This window comes from Ursus maritimus (genome assembly GCF_017311325.1).
Source record: "Ursus maritimus isolate PB19 chromosome X unlocalized genomic scaffold, ASM1731132v1 scaffold_X1, whole genome shotgun sequence".
Taxonomy (NCBI): domain Eukaryota; kingdom Metazoa; phylum Chordata; class Mammalia; order Carnivora; family Ursidae; genus Ursus; species Ursus maritimus.
Window position 1 is genome coordinate 78,817,938 of NW_024423319.1, and position 13,779 is coordinate 78,831,716.

Genomic DNA, 13,779 nt, shown 5'->3' on the forward strand with positions numbered 1-13,779 from the left:
TTTCATTCATAATTTTATTAATTTGGGTCCTTTCTCTATTCTTCTGAATAAGTCTGGCCAGTGGCTTATCGATCTTATTTATTCTTTCAAAGAACCAGCTTCTAGTTCGGTTGATCTGCTCTACTATGCTCCTGGTTTCTAATTCATTTATCTCTGCTCTAATCTTGATCAGCTGCCTTCTGGTGCTTCGGTTAGGCCTGTTTTTCTGTTCCAGCTCCAGCTTCTTGAGGTGAGAATATAAAAACTGCATTTTAGATTTTTCTATTCTTTTGAGTGAGGCTTGGATGGCTATGTATTTTCCCCTTATGACCGCCTTTGCAGTGTTCCATAGGTTTTGGACCGATGTGTTTTCATTTTCATTGGTCTCCAAAATTTGTTTAAACTGATTTTTAATTTCCTGGTTTACCCAATCATTCTTGAGCAGGATGGCTCTTAGTTTCCAAGTGTTTGAGTTTCTTCCAAATTTTTCCTCGTGATAGAGTTCCAGTTTCAAAGCATTGTAGTCTGAGAATATGCAGGGAATAATCTCAGTCTTTTGGTATAGGTTGAGACCTGTTTTGTGACCCAGTATATGGTCTATTCTGGAGAAAGTTCTATGTGCATTCGAAAAGAATGAGTATTCTTTTGTTCTGATGTGTAGTGTTCTGTATATATCTATGACATGTGGTCCAGTATGTCATTCAAAGCTCTTGTTTCTTTGTTCATTTTCCGCTTAGGTGATCTATTGCTGAGAGTGGAGTGTTGAGGTCCCCTACTATTAACGTATTATTATCTATATATCTCTTTTTTTTAAAGATTTTATTTATTTATTCGACAGAGATAGAGACAGCCAACGAGAGAGGGAACACAAGCAGGGGGAGTGGGAGAGGAAGAAGCAGGCTCATAGCGGAGGAGCCTGATGTGGGGCTTGGTCCCATAACGCCAGGATCACGCCCTGAGCCGAAGGCAGATGCTTAACCGCTGTGCCACCCAGGCGCCCCTATTATCTATATATCTCTTTATTCTGGTTAAGAGTTGGCTTGTGTATCTCGCTGCTCCCCTGTTGGGGGCATAGATATTTGTAATTGTCATATCCACTTCTTGAATACATCCTTTAAGAATGATTTAGTGTCCTTCTGTATCTCTAACTACAGTCTTTAGTTTAAAATCTAATCTGTCTGATATGAGAATTGCTACCCCAGCTTTCTTTTGAGGTCCATTGGCATGAAAAATTGTTTTCCATCCCTTCACATTCAGTCTGGATGTATCTTTAGGTTCAAAACAAGTCTCTTGTAGACAGCAAATGGATGGGTCATGTCTTTGTATCCAATCTGCAACCCTGTGGCGTTTTATGGGAGCTTTTAGGCCATTCACATTGAGAGTGATTATTGAGAGATATGATTTTAATGATGTCATGTTGTCTGTGAAGTCTTTTTTTCTATAGATTGTAAATTTCTGTTCTGTATCATTCCTGGGGCCTTTTTACTTTTATAGAACCCCCCCTTAATATCTCACCTAGGGCTGGTTTGGTGGTTACGAATTACTTCACTTTCTGCCGATCCTGGAAGGTCCTTATCTCTCCATCAATTCTGAATGACAGCCTTGCTGGATAAAGGATCCTTGGCTGCATGTTCTTCTCAGATAGAGCTTTGAAAGTACCCTGCCAACCCTTCCTCGCCTGCCAGGTCTCTGTAGACAGGTCTGACGTTATTCTGATGTTTTTCCCTCTGTTCAAAAGGATTTTCTTCCCCTTCGCCGCTTTCAATACTGTATCCTTGGATCTAATATTTGCAAATTGCACTATGACGTGATGTGGTGTAGGTCTGTTCTCATTGACCGTGGAAGGGGTCCTCTCTGCCTCTTGGCCACGAATGCTTCTTTCCTTTGCCTGATTAGGGAAGTTTTCAGCTACAGTTTGTTCGAATATCTCTTCCAGACCTCTCTCTTTCTCCACCCCCTCAGGGATGCCGATGATTCTGACATTGGAACGTTTCATTGAATCATTAATCTCCCATTATCTACATTCTTGAGATTGGATTTTTTTGAGCCACGTTTCTGTTTTAGCTTTCTCTTCTACCATCCCATCCTCCAATTCACTAATCCGTTCTTCTGTCTCATTTACCCTGGCCGTCAAAGCGTCTAGTTTAGACGGCATTTGATTCATAACATTTTTAATTTCTGCCAGATTCGCTCTCATTTCCGCCCTTTGAGATTCTATATTCTCGTTAATATTTTTATTAATATTTTTTTCAATCCTACACATCATCTTGACCATTGTTACTCTGAACTCCATTTCTGACAGTTTGGTTATATCCATATCCATCAGTTCTGTGGTAGAGGCCACAGACTCATTATCTTTTCTTTGCTATGGGGGATTCCTCCTCATCATCATTCTGATGAGGAGAGATTGTGGGGATACCCAGAGCCCAAATTATTGACCAGGACCCAGGCAGTGTGCACTTGTTATATAGGGACCTTAGGGATGTGGGCTTCTTGATTTTTCAGCCTGCCTTCTGGGGGAGGGGTCTGCCACCCTGATGTCAGGCAACCCTGTTTGGGTAGAGTTGCCCTGTCCCCTGCAAGGGGGGATGGGGATGGGCACAGTATCAGCTGGTATTTCCAGGCTGTTGTTCTCTGGCGGCTTTCCCTAGCGTTTTTCTGTGACTCTTCTGAGAGTCAGAGCAGCAGTGGCCGTATCCTAGCCTCTGTCTCAGAACCGAGAGATCGCAGTCCACTCTCCACTGAGCTCTCCTGGCCACTCTAACTCTGTTTCTGTTGGTGTTGCTAAGAACCCTGCAGCATCCTGGGTTGTGCGTCCCACAGCCGCTCTCCCAGCCCTCACTTCTAGGGCCAGCACGTCTCTGTCCTTTGTGCTTCTAACACTGCCAGCCGCCCCCGGTTCCCGTGTGTGCTCCCGCGCTCCCCGTTTCAGTCTGGTCATGCACCTGCTCCCAAGCTCCCGGTATCAGTCCGGTTCCAGTGAGCGCTCCGGAGCTCCAGTTTTCAGTCTGGTCGCACGCGCGTTCCCAGCTCACGGTCTCAGTCTTCTCTCTCGCGGGTGCGGGTCCGCGAGTCCGGCCCGCGCCCCCAGTGCAGGTGGCTACCGCTTCCCGGCTCCCAAGTGTGTCGGCTCCCTTCCCCTTCCATTTATCTTTCGATATCTGTGCGTGAATTCATGGCTCCCCACTTCATACCTCAATATTCAGCGCTGGAGATGTTCATTTGTAGAGATCCAGATGTATCTTCCTGCGTCTCAGGCTGATTCCATGGGTTTCAGGATGGTCTGGTAGATATCCAGCTCGACTCTGGGGACCAGCTGAGAACGGGGTCCCCTACTCCTCCACCATCTTTTCTCCTCCTTGCAGAAAGTGGTCACTTTTCTGTTCACAGAGTTTCTGCTACTCTTTTCTTCATTCTCCAGTTGCATTTATAGGTATTCAGAATGGTTTGGTAGCTCTCTAGCTGAATTCCTGGGACCTGACGAACTTTAGGTCTCCTGCTCTTCCGCCATCTTGGACTCTTCCCACATCTTCCCACACTTGACTTGAATCTTCAGGAGCTCCTTTATGTCAGTTTTTCTTTCCTGGTTGTCAGGATGTGACTGGTACAATTTGGCTTTGGAGGATTTTTGTTGAGGTTTTTTGGTTTGGGTTTCTTTTCTTTCCCCATGATCTGGTTGATGCATTCAGTCAGTCCCCTAATAAATATTTACTGATATTCACTTTATGCCATGTACTATGCTAGATAGTTTATAATAAATATGAATAAGAAACAAGACAATGGACAAGGCCAAACAGTCAAGGTCCTAGATCTCGTGGGAACTCACATGGCCACTTGAAAGGGATATGTTTTCTTTGTACAAAATTAGTCAAGCATTTGAACCTTATTTGTTGTATTGTTCAAATCTTCTGTGATTTTAAATGTATTTAGGCATATTTTACATGTCAAAGCTTAATAGTAGTATTCTAAGGTCTCTCACTATAATTGTACTTCTGTTCATTTTCTTCTACTTTTGCTTCACATTTTGCCAACAAAATAAGATGGAAAGATTAAAAATAAAATAATGGGCAAAGTTAAATCAAGGAAGTATAAATCAAAAGAAAGAAACAATATTAATAAAATAGTCCCCAAGGCAAAAAAAACTTTGAGGACAAAGGAGAATATTTTATATTGATAGAAGATATAAGCTCTGAATTGTGCACTATATAATATAGCAGCAAAAATTGTAAAATAGGGGCACCTGGGTGGCTTAATTGGTTAAGAGTCTGCCTTCGGCTCAGGTCGGGATCAAGCCCTGCGTTGGGCTCCCTGCTCAGCAGGAAGTGTGCTTCTCCCTTTCCCTCTGCACCTCCCCCACCTTGTGCTCTCTCTCTCTTTCTCTCTCTCATAAATGAATAAAATATTTTTTAAAAAGTGTAAAATAGATTATAAGGTATGAATAAATTTTCCAAGGGGAGAATATGTGGACAGGGAAGAGGGTAGAAATTGTTCTTTCTGTGTGGCCCAGGAAGATATCTCCTGGAAAGCCCAGTCATTTAGAACTTAGTTTGTAAAGAAGCAACAGGGCTTGTCGACATGTCCTGCAGTCCCAGACACACCCTGGAGTTCAGAGAAATGACAGTCGGGCTTGAAGAAAGAGTAATGGCAGTAGGGCTATCTGTGCTGTTCTGATCATTCTGGGTGAGGAAACAGCGGGTTAGAGATTAAAAGCCAGGCTGCTTGGCTGCAGAGCCCAGGCTCTTTCCAGGGCAGCATACTGCTTCCTGCTAGTAGTAACAGGATCAGAGTCCCCAGGAATTCATTCCATGTGCCACTCAGAAGAGACCAGCCCTTGCTTTAAACGCCAGCTTTCTGAAGTCTCACACAGCTCCAATAAATATGAATTATCATTGTCTTGTGGGTCTTCAGGAAGCTACGGACAAAAGCATAGATGTATTTTTTCATCTTTCTCTTCCTCTTTCTGCATTCTCGGTGCCTAGAATATTAAAACATACCATGAAATTCAGGTCAAATACTCATCAATGCGCTCTAGGTGTTACACAACTAATGAATCATTGAGCACTACCTCCAAAACTAATAATGTACTATATGTTGGCTAACTGACCATAATAATAATTTTTAAAAAGAGTACTTACTTATTTTAATTAGTGAATTTCCTATCTTGGGGAATGGCCCTATCATCTAGCCATCTGCCCAAGCCAGAATTCTAGGAATCTTAGACTCTTCTTTTTTCTTTACCCACTTCCCATAACGTGCATGACCAAATCCTATAGATTTATCTCGTCAATAGCTCTTGTCTTGGTCCCCTGGTCCTCTCTATCCCCTGAGCCAGTGTCTTTGTTCATACCTCTTCGGCCATAGGTTGCTACAGTTGCCTCCTAGCTGGTATCCATGCCTCTTGTCTCTTACCCTATGAGCCAGTCAATATCACTGTCCTGCTTTGATAATCCTTAAGTGTCTTATGTTTTCAGAACCAAGGTCCAAATTCCTTAATACTGTTTTCGAGACACTTCATGATCTGGCCTTTCTTTTCTTTTCAGTTTTATTGGGAAGAAATTGATACACATCACTGTGTAAGTTTAAGGAGTACAGCATGATGGTTTCATTTACATATATTGTGAAATGACTACCACAGTAGGTTTAGTTAAATCCATCATCTCATATAGATACAAAGAAAAAGAAAAAATTTTCTCCTGGTGATGAGAGTTCTTAGGAGCTACTGTCTTAACAACTTTTCTGTTTACCACACAGCAGTGTTAGCTATAGTCATGATGTACATTATCTCTAGTACTCATTTATCTTATAACTGGAAGTTTGTACCTTCTGACCACCTTCTCCCAACCTCCCCTTCCCCCAACCTCCCCCCCACCTTTGGTAACCACAACTCTGATCTCTTTTTCTATGAGTTCAGTTTTTTTAAGTTTCCACATAGAAGTGAAATCATACAATATTTGTCTTTCTCTGTCTGACAATTATTTCACTAAGCATAATGCCTTCAAGTTTCCTCCATATTGTTGCTAATGGTAGGATTTCCTCATTTTTTATGGTTGAATAATATTCTGTTGTATTTGCATATATTACCACAACTGCTTTATCCCCTCATCCATCAATGCTCACTTAGGTAGTTTCTATGTCTTGGAAATTGTAAATAATGCTGCAGTGAATATGGGGTTGCAGATATCTTTTTGAGTTAGTGTTTTCATTTCCTCAGGACATATTCCCAGAAGTGGGATTGCTTAGTTCTATTCTTAATTTTTTGAGGAACCTCCATATTGGTTTCCATAGTCTGGTCTACTTTCTAATCCTGCCTTCTGTCACTGCAAACCTGCTTAGCTCCAGCATTTTGGAACCTGCTATATCATACTGACCTCCACACCTCTGTGCCTTCATGTGTACTGTTCCCTCAACCTAGAACATCCTTTCCCCACCTTTTGTTTCACTAATTTCTACAGGCCGTTTGAAACCCAGCTCCTACTGACTTTTTTCAGAATGCCCTCTTTCACTTTTCCAGCCTCGCCCTCTTCTGTGCTCATGTAGCACCCCAGGCATTCTTCTGTCTTGGTACTTACCACACTCTCCCATCATTGCTGATGCATGTGCCTATCTCCTCTACCACCCAGATTGTAAGCAACCAAAGGCAGAGACTCTTTTACTTTATTCTGTTGGAATTGCCAAAACCTAGCCTGGAGTCTGGTCCATGATAGGTTCTTAGTTTAGTAAGTGTTTGTGAAATGAATAAATGAGCTTTTGTGGCTCAATAACGATGCTTTTATTTTCTAGGTACATGGTTCAGTGGCCCGGTGGCCGAATCCTGCATCGCCATGAGCTCGACACTTTCCTTGCCCAGGCAGTATCTACCCAGCTTTATGAACCAGATCAACTTCAAGAACTCAAGGTGATTTGATCTTCCCTCAATTAAATTCTTTCTTTTATAAGCTCATAGCTTTCCTTTTGGCCCTCCTCCCTCTCCCCCCCGGAGCTGGGAAGAAGAGTAAGTTCTGCAGGTAAATGTTTGATTCACTTTAGCCAAACATGTATGTTTGTTAATAAAACCAAGAGGTGCCTGCACCACTGCTCCCATACTGATGGGTGAGAATGGACAGAAAAAAATGGATATTGTACAGTACAAGTAAGTTGTGGCCACAAACCGTGGTAAAGGTTTCTGACTCTTAAAAGATTTCCAGGATTTTCCCTGGTGTCCTCTGTTTGTTTCTGAGTAAATGTCTACCCTCCCTTTATAATAATGTGTATTGGGCATTAGAGGGAAGTCTAGAAGAACATAAGGCAGAAAGTAAATCTACCATATAACTGAAAGCTTTAGAACATATGAGGTTAGAGGGCAGGCTCTGAAGCCAGGCTGCCTTGGGTTTGAATCTTGGCTTCCTTACTTCCCAGCTGTGTGATTTGGGGCAGGTTGCTTAACCTGTTGAGCTTCAGTTTCCTTATTTGTAGAGTTATGAGGATATTAAATAAAATAATCCATGCAAAACACTTAGAACAGTATCTCACATATTTTAAGTACATAGTATTATTAGCCTAGCTACTAGTATGGGTCACCCCTCTCCTGACTTCAGTAGCCATGGTCTTTTGAGGCCCTAGGATGAACTTGGGAAAGATCTGGTCCAATAAGACTTACAGAATCTTAATTTGAGTGAGGTTAACTAAGGGAAAGACAAAAACAGCCTAAGGAAAACAGTGTTGGTTCCTTTTTACAGTAAGCGTAATATCACTGGGCACTGAAGCAGTTACTGATGCCAGATCGCATGTAGGAGGGGACCTGCAAGTACTTCCCCTTTTCCCATTGAAGCCATCTAACATGCTCACTTGAGATAACAAATATAGACATTTTAATGTTTTCTTTATCTTTTGCCATGAATTTTCATAGTTGAGGTATTGTGTATGTAATTACGTATTGTGTTTTTAAACTTAACAGAGCACATATTTTCTATGTCTTAAAAAAGTTGAATAAATCTATTACATTTGTGTATCATTTAATTATTATAATGTTGGCCATTTGGTTTCCAGTTTTCCCCTATTATATGTAATGTTATTAAAATCTTTATGCATAGAGCTTTATTCACAGCTCTACTTCCTTAGAATAGATTCCTAAAAGTAGAATTTCTGAGTCAACAAATATGAACATTTTCAGGGTTACTGACATATTGCTTAAATGTCACATACATTCCTCATCAGCTTTGGGTGTTCTTTTTTGTCTTTAAGTTTTAAATTTTTTCCTAATTTACAGGCCAAAAAAAAAAAAAGAGGTATCTCAAGGTGGTGTCTTTTGAAGTTTTAAAAGCTGATGTCGGTGTGGGTTTTTTTTGTTGTTGTTGGGTTTGGTTTTTTTTTGGTTTTTTTTTGTTGTTGTTTTGTTTTTGGTAATGAGTATCTTTCAAACTGTCTCCAGTAAGTTTTCAATAGTTTTTCCTCTGTGGTGGTTTCAGATAGAGAAACTGGATGCCCGAGGGATCCAGCTTGCTGCCCTCTTCATGAGCGGGGTCGACACAGCTTTGTTTGCTAATGATGCCTGTGGCCAGCCAGTCCCGTGGGAGCACTGCTGCCCCTGGATTTACTTCGATGGCAAGCTGTTCCAGAGCAAGTTAATTAAAGCAGGCCGTGAGCGAGTATCCCTGGTTGAGCTCTGTGATGGCCAGGTACCAGCAAGTTGGGCAGCTGCCGGGGCCATCTCTGATCTGCCGTGGGGATAAATGGGCAGAGGGTGGAAAGGAGCAGAGACATTGGAGAGGGAGGTAGGAGAAGTGGGAGAATGTGTCTGCCATTAACCTAACTTGGTCAAGGATCAGCCCAAAGGCCCAGAGTCTGATATGTACATGCTATTAAATCATATGTTGGAACGTGTTTTTTATGGACTTAAAATTTTCATATTGTTTTCTTACTCTGAGTATTTCTTTCCCATGGAATACTCAGACATACTATATGCCTTTCCTGCAATTCTTACAATTTCATTTCCCTTATTTGCAAAAAAACTGTAAGTTACTTTTACAAGTGATGATATCTTTTGTAAAGGAGCTATGTTTGGAACTAAAAGAGTGTGGTAAAGTAAATAACAGAGTAGAAGCAGGGGATTTTTTACAGTGAAACCTTAGGAAAGATGAGGAAAGGCACCCTTACTTACTCCTTTATCCATTTGGGGAGAATGAGCTGAGGGACTAGAACAGGGGTAGGCAAACTACCTCAAAACTCAAAACTTGGGATTTTTATTCCAATAAGGTTTTATTGGAACACAGCCACATTCATTCATTTATGTATTGTCTATAACTGCTTTCCCCCTACCACAGCAGAGTTCTATAGTTGTGACAGAGACAATATGGCCTACAAATCCTATCTGGCCCTTTTCAGAACTGGTTTGCTGACCTCTGGCCTAGAGGCATGGACTTATCCTAGACAGAGGTTGTGGTCTCTGATCCTGGGTGTTGGGGGGGAGAAGATTAAAAAGCTTGGCATATGTCAGGTTTTATTCTTCTCTCTTTCATCTAATTCTGTTATCTGCCCCTTAAAAAATAACCTAGCCTATTTCTGGTCATGTGATAGACCATTGGTAAATATTTATGGTGATATTTGTCTTCCTTGACTTAGCGTGCCTCAGAAGCCCTCGATCAGCGCTAATATGATAGTTTGGTGTCATGCGAACAGTGCCAGACAGGTTTTCCTGGGTATGGCTCCTTGAGCCATTTAACTCCAGGCCTCAGTTCTTTTAATGGCAATGGATTTGTGAAACTGTACCTAGAGTACCCAATACTGTGCCTGAAACATAGAAGTTAAAAAATGGCAGTTATTGGGGTGCCTGGGTGGTGCAGTTGGTTAAGCGTCTGACTCTTGGTTTTGGTTTAGGTCTTGATCTCAGGGTCATGAGATTGAACCCCGCATCGGGCTCCGCCCTCATTGTGGAGTTGGCTTGGGTTTCTCTTTCTGTCTCCCTCCGTCTCCCCCTGCCCCATCTCTCTCTAAAGTAAATTTAAAAAATTTTTTAAATGGCAGTTGCTATTATTAATTCTCTTCTTCCTTTGAAGGCTGACCTGGCAACCAAAGTGGAAAAGATGAGACAGAGTATCCTTGAAGGAGTCAACATGAACCATCCACCACCTTCTGCTCTACTTCCATCACCTACTTTTGTGCCTCCCATGGTGCCCTCTCTCTACCCTGTTTCACTTTATTCTCGAGCCATGGGCTCAATGCCACCTCCCCCTCAAGGACGGAGCCGGGGATTTGCAGGTCAGTACCTAAGAATGATGTATTTGTCATCCCCAGTCTGTTTCATAATAACCCATCCAGTAATTATTGCCAGACACAGAATCAGCAGTTTTGTATATATATTATCTAATTTACCTTCTGTGCTATGTTTGAAGAGGAGTTTATTGACAGGGAGGGGTGTAGCCTATGAAAGAAAGTCCACTGACTTCCCAGATCATGCTCCATTGAGGTGATTGGTCCCTAAGGATTTGACTGTCACCAACCAAACTCACAAAGTAACCGATGTGGAAACCAGGAAACCAGGAGCTACTTTATTACTTTTGAGAACTATATCTCAGGTGAACTGGATCATCATAGTTGCCGGTTAGCTCACTCATTCCCCATAGGCAGATGTACACAGGAGCTTCCAGAAAGACCAAATGGGAGGTAAGAGTGGATGACCAGTGTCCACAGACAACCAGACACTGATATACCCATTTTCACGCTGGGGGTAGGCCTGACACATTTCCAGAAGCATGGAGAGAAATAAGTCCATGCCCGCCAGGGGATTGCAGTTTAGTGGGGAAAACAAATACACACACATGCACACAGACATATGTAAGTATAAATTATGGTGACACCTGACCTGTGGCTTAATGATGAATAGACAGTCATGCTTAGGTAGCTCAGATACTGATCCTAATAACTGAAACAACCTTGGTGAAATAGGATATTTTAATAGGGACATTTTGACATGAAATATCAAGGTTCTGTGATCAGGTGGGAGTGTCGTTGCTATGGTTGAAGATGTTTCTTGTCTGTTGCTCAGCATTTAAAAAAAAAAGCTGGAAGTTGAAGTTTGTCTTAAAATTAGGTTCACAAATTTCAATATGCACATTTAGTTCAAGGCTCTACTTAGATGAGCAGTGTGAATGTCTGCTCCGTTAAGTCAGGTAACGACCAAGTCTTATAAACCAGGGAGCCAGCCCTTCATTCATTCCATTCCTTGAAGCTGACTTTAGAGATCTTTGCTCTCATTCTTTGCATGTTGATTTTATCGTGTCTCAGAAGACATCCTTAATTAAGGCTAAGTTCTCAGGAGGTCCTTGCCATTGTCCCAGCTCCCAGTGATTCCTGTTCTCCAGTTACTGGTGGTTCATGAGGAGCCTCTTGCCTCCTGAAAGGCCGTGATAAGATCCCCAAATGCAAGTCTTTCTAACCTTCTCAGGACTAGCTAGTACCCTACTTCCTTGGACTCCCACTGTCATATGAATGAAGTGCTCTTTACTGCCAACCTGCTAAGTGAGCGAAGGGGTTATTAACATTCAGGTTTTTTCCATAAACTAAAATTAAAGGTTTACTAGAACTCTGTATTCTATGAAGTCTTCCTTTTGTGCCAAATTACAAAGCTCTACTGTGCTGGTGAGGTCATACATATATACGGAGTTGGAATTTCTTGTTTTAAGGAGATAGGTTATCTTGTCTTAAATTGGTTCTGGTTTTCAACTGTTGCTGTTCTTGCTTATTAATTATAAATTACTTTCAGTTTAGTTTCATTCTTTTCCATTTAGTTTGGTTGTTTGGCTGAGCCTCCATTGTGTAGTGGTACGTATTTGAATCAAAACTGGTTTGGGCCCACTTTCTATTAAGTAACTAGGATTTAAATAAAAACTTAAAAAGAAAAGTCGTTTTGGCCCAAATGAATAAACAAACGAAAAGCAGAATCAGACCCATAAATAGAGAACAAACTGGTGGTTGCCACAGGGGAGGGAGGTTGGGGGGTGGGAAAAATGGGTGAAGGTTGAGGGGAAAGTACAGGCTTCCAGTTATGGAATGAAAAAGTCACAGGGATGAAAGGCACAGCATAGGGATCGAGTCAGTGGTATCGTAATAGCGTTGTATGCTGACAGATGGGAGCTGCGCTTGTGGGGAGCAGAGTGTAACTCCGTAGATGTCTAATCCCTATGTTGTACACCTGAAACTAATGTAACATTGTGTGTCAACTAAACTTTAATAAAAAGAAAAAAGAAAGGAAAGTAAAAGTGGTATTGGCATATAATTTTCTAATAACTAGATTTTAGGACTTTCATTCTTTCAACAAATATTGAATGCCTACTATGTGCCAGGCTCTGTAGCTGAAAAATGAGTCATCCACACCCAGCTTGCCGAAGTGGTTGTGCTACAGAGCTTCAAGCCCCGTCCCTAAGCTTGCTTCCACCATGAACCTTTGTTGTTATCACAGTCTTTATCTTGGAGAAATGGAAATAAACAGAATAGGGGGCGCTCTAGGATCTTTTGTTCCACCTCTTAGCATACCTTGCACTTGGCATTCATTACTGCCCTTCCTCCTCTCTTTCCAGGTCTCCATCCAATCCCACCCCAAGGAGGAAAACTGGAGATTGCGGGGATGGTTGTGGGCCAGTGGGCTGGCAGCAGGTCCTCCAGGGGCCGAGGCTCTTTTGGCATGCAAGTTGTTTCTGTCGGTGGGCCAGGAAAAGGGTATGTATTCCAATAGGTTGGTATGAGCTAATGTCAATCAAGGTGCCATTGGGAAAATGCCCAACTATTGAATACTTCTATTACTTCTATTAAGGTAAGAGGCATTAACTAATTTCCCATTTTTAAAAGCCAGTTTTCAGTTTAGTTCAGCAAACATACACTAAATTCCCTGCCCCAGTAAAAAAGTTTTTGCCCTGGAGGAGGACATGGGGCACAGAACAATTTAGTATAATATAGAAATGAGAGAGAGAAAGGCTTACAGTGAGTGGTAACACACAGGGGAGGCATCTAACTTGAGAGGGTCAAACTTCCTAGAGGAGGTGAGTAGTTAACTAAATGAAAATGTGGGTGTAGACTCTGTATGTTCCTCAGGATCACTCTTTCCCTCCCTTTCTACAGGCATGGAAAAGAACAGACTGGTAGAGGATCCAAAGGACATAAAAAAGGAACCAAACAAGTAAGCACTGTTTTGAGATTATCTAGCTTCTGTTTGATACCTCTTGTCTTTTCGGCTAACTTGCGAAAGATCAGATCAGGCATGGGAAGCTGTGTTTTCCTAGCTTCTCCCAGCATTTGATTTCATTCTCTTGCTCTCTAGCTGTCTAGTGAGGGTTAGCCTGCCCAGGCTGTTCCCACAGTGATGCAGAGTGTCATCCTTTTCCCTGAGTGAGACCACAGGATAGAAATCAAGTACTGTGTCCTGAACACCCATACCTAGCATAGTATGTGCTACATGCAGCCATAAAGGGGCCAGAGTGAAGTTAACAGTGGGATTGCCAGCTGCTCAGGCTTTCTGAGGGACTACCATACATGCTCAGAAAATTGGACTTTGGCCTTTGCTGAATATGAGATGGAAGGAGGTGTTGCCATTTTGTTTATTCTTATTGGCTCAAAATGGTCTTAAACTTTCCTCTAGTATACGCCTTGAATTATATCATAGTTTCCACTGGTCTTCATTAGACATGCCCCTCTCCCCAGATATGAAGAACCTAATCTTGTAGTGAACCAGAATGTTGTACTGGACTCAGCCTGCTGGATTCCTCATAGTACAGCAGCTACCATTTCTTCCTTCCTTCCTTCCTTCCTTCCTTCCTTCCTTCCTTCCTTCCT

The 13,779-nt window shown here is 42.0% G+C and overlaps 1 protein-coding gene across 5 annotated transcripts in view; it reads left to right on the forward strand.

Annotated features, from left to right (window-relative positions):
- FAM120C (family with sequence similarity 120C) overlaps positions 1-13,779 on the forward strand; it is a 140,278-nt gene that overhangs the window by 112,029 nt on the left and 14,470 nt on the right. For 4 of the 5 annotated variants that reach the window (XM_040631306.1, XM_040631305.1, XM_040631302.1 and 1 more), the window contains exons 11-15: positions 6,760-6,874; positions 8,424-8,633; positions 10,011-10,212; positions 12,531-12,669; positions 13,069-13,126. In XM_040631306.1, the coding sequence (XP_040487240.1) occupies positions 6,760-6,874; positions 8,424-8,633; positions 10,011-10,212; positions 12,531-12,669; positions 13,069-13,126 (724 nt within the window). The remainder of the gene's footprint in view (positions 1-6,759; positions 6,875-8,423; positions 8,634-10,010; positions 10,213-12,530; positions 12,670-13,068; positions 13,127-13,779) is intronic. The other variant, XM_040631311.1, reaches the window with a different exon arrangement.